General features: G+C 33.2%; 1 protein-coding gene across 1 annotated transcript; it reads left to right on the top strand.

Annotated features, from left to right (window-relative positions):
• Window positions 1-687: 687 nt before the first annotated feature.
• LOC114289677 (early nodulin-like protein 14) lies at window positions 688-2,305 on the top strand. Its single transcript, XM_082884208.1, has 2 exons — window positions 688-1,148; window positions 1,536-2,305. The coding sequence occupies exons 1-2, from the start codon at window positions 983-985 to the stop codon at window positions 2,123-2,125; spliced, it is 756 nt and encodes a 251-aa protein (XP_082740334.1). The 5' UTR covers window positions 688-982; the 3' UTR covers window positions 2,126-2,305.
• The last annotated feature ends 605 nt before the right edge of the window (window positions 2,306-2,910 follow it).

The following is a 2,910-nucleotide window of genomic DNA, read 5'->3' on the forward strand; positions in this document are numbered from 1 at the left end:
ATATATATATATATTTTTAAAATTTTTAAAATTTCTAGATCGCTCATATATATCTAAATCATAATAAATTATTTGGCCAATACTTAAAAAATTATTTTTTTCAAAAATAGAAATAAAAAATATTTTTTCAAAAAAATAAAAATAAAAAGTAATTTTAAAGAACAAAATAAAAATTATTTTTTTTGAATTTTTTTATATATTTTGAAAAGAGTTTGATTATAAATTTTAAATTGAATTTTGAAATCTTTATTTAGTTATGAATTTAAAAATAAAAACTGAAATTTTTTAATTCAAATAATTTGAAAATTAAAGTACCAATTTTCACAAAATAAAATGCAAAAACAAAGAAAGGGTCCCACCCACAAGCGGGACTAGAAGCCAGAAAGCTCCTGAGCTGGGAAGGAAGAGTAATGCTGGGGAAATTAAATTTTCTACTAAATAAATGATCAAATGTCTTATATGGGTGTGGGTTCGTAATTTTGTGGGCTCCACACTCATGTAAAACATTTGATCATTTATTTGATAAAAAATTTGGGACCTCTAGCATTTTTCGTGAAGGAATTGCCAACTCATGCAGCTACGTTGCCTCTTTATTGTATTAAATATTTTTATATCCGTTAAGTCTATAAAATTTTGCCACGTAAGAAAATTGACAAATATAGCCCAGAAAAAAATAAAAACGTAAGATTCTGTTTTTATTACTAATGTGATCATATTAAGCAGAGCGCCATTTCCAAAATTGCTTCCTCTCTGCAACAAACGGTGATCTCCCTCTCCCCCTATATAATCCCATCCCATCCCATCTCTATATCATTTCCTTCTCTATCGTTTTCAAACTTGCCTTTTGGAACTCTCTCTGTTCTGGTCCTTTCCTTGAAGCTTCGTTTCTTTTACTTTTCTCACTTTATCTGTCTCTGTATATATACAGAGAGACATATCAAATCAAACTAGTTTGCATCATCGCTGTAATATAGATATAGATATGGGTTCTCGGAGATCGCTTTGCCTGTTGGTAGTGGTGGTCTTAATGGGTTGGTCAGAGGCTTATCAGTTCAACGTGGGTGGGAAAGAAGGGTGGGTCTCAAACCCTTCTGAGAATTACAATCACTGGGCTGGCCGAATGAGGTTTCAAGTCAATGACACTCTCTGTAAGTATAATAATTTTCATTTCATCTATCTATCTATCTATATATATATATCATGTTTTAAATATCGACGCATCGGGATATATCAATTGGATCATGTGTATCCGCGATTTCAAGAAATTTGCGAGTCGATTCACAGTTGATATGGTTGGTTTACAATTGTCAAATGAACAAGAGATGCTCTTATTGAATTTGAAAACATCTGATTTATTTATTTTTTTTTTTTTAAAAAATGAAAATGTAACAATGATTTAGAGCATTCGTTAGGCATTTGTTTATTAAAAATTGGGTTTACATATGTATGGCTCAATACTTTTGAATATTGCTATATATGTTGTGACCGATATTGATAGGTCTTGTTTAAAAACCAATTTGATGTTTGTTGGGTAGTGTTCAAGTATAACAACGGATCGGACTCTGTGTTGGTTGTGAACAAACAAGACTACAACAATTGCAATACCCAAAATCCGATCACGAAGATGGAGGACGGTAATTCTGTGTTCAAGCTCGATCGATCTGGTCCCTTCTACTTCATCTCCGGAAACAAATCTAACTGTGATCATGGTCAGAAGCTAATCGTCGTCGTTTTAGCCATAAGAAACAAACCCACCACCTCTCCTCCTCCGTCTCCGTCCGCTGGAGCTCCTTCACCGCTGGTCCAAACTCCGTCGCCAAGTCCGTCAACCCCGTCTCCATCTCCAACAGTGTCACCTTCACCGGCCACGTCATCACCTTCTCCATCTCCGGTGCCATCTCCGACTACAACACCGTCAGCTTCTCCGACTTCGGCACCGACTACTGCACCGGCGTCATCACCACCCACAACTCCATCCCCGGCGACAATGTCTCCTCCGTCTCTGACTCCCGGCGGTAGTCCCGCGAACGTTGCACCACCTCATTCATCTGCACCGGCTTTATCTTCTTCACTACTCTTCGTATCATCGGTTACAATTGCGTTATTGAGTTTGTATATTTTTTAGAGTTTGTTTTGCTCATTATCTGTAGTGGATTCATTAGTTTTTTATTTTGTTTTATTCGGTTTGTCTTTTACCAGTTTATTGGATTGTCTTCAAGTAAATGAGATTTTTTTTTTGTTTTGGGATTGATATTTTTGGGTTTAGTTTAATGAAATTTAATTATTTTCTGTTTCGTTTAATAAATTTCTGCATTAACTAATTAAATTACTTGTTGCGTTTATAAAGTTGACGTTATTATATCTTGATTTATTTTTAAAACTTAGAAAATTAAGGGTGTGATTTGTTTGTGTTTTGAGATAAATTTTTAAAAAAAAAAACTATAGGGAGAGAGTTTATAATTTTTTTTAGTTTGTTTGGTTGTATATTTTGAAAATAATTTTGGAGTTTGAGAGTTTAGAATAACTTGATATTTCGTTATAATTGAGTAGATGTGTATGAGGGAAAAGTAATTGAGAATGAGAAATGAGAGAGAAAAAGTAATCGATGTGTAATAGAGAGAAGTAATTTTAAAATTTATTTGAGAAAATTTGTAACCAAGTTGGTTGGGCTTTTTTGGCTATTTTAGCCACAAAAAACAAAATAGACTATTTTAGGCATAACAAACAAAACATCACATCCAACCCATATTCATTACACTCTTCTCTTACAAAAAAAAATCAAAAAAGCCAAAAATCCAAAAAGCTCTTCTCAAACCAAGCTTTTTAGCCCATGCTAAAATAGCTAAAAAAGCCAACCCACTTCTCAAACGGAAGCCAAATATGTTTTTGAAATTTTTTTAAAAAAAATAT

The sequence above is a fragment of the Camellia sinensis genome, chromosome 8 (genome assembly GCF_055761805.1).
Source record: "Camellia sinensis isolate YWXY chromosome 8, ASM5576180v1, whole genome shotgun sequence".
NCBI classification, from domain to species: Eukaryota; Viridiplantae; Streptophyta; class Magnoliopsida; order Ericales; family Theaceae; genus Camellia; species Camellia sinensis.

What these genes read in the sequence shown, in the direction of transcription:
- LOC114289677 (XM_082884208.1), top strand. Translation starts at nt 983, where the DNA reads ATGGGTTCTCGGAGATCGCTTTGCCTGTTGGTAGTGGTGGTCTTAATG. An exon ending in TCAAGTCAATGACACTCTCT is followed by an intron (nt 1,149 to 1,535) that starts GTAAGTATAATA and finishes TTTGTTGGGTAG; the next exon opens with TGTTCAAGTATAACAACGGA.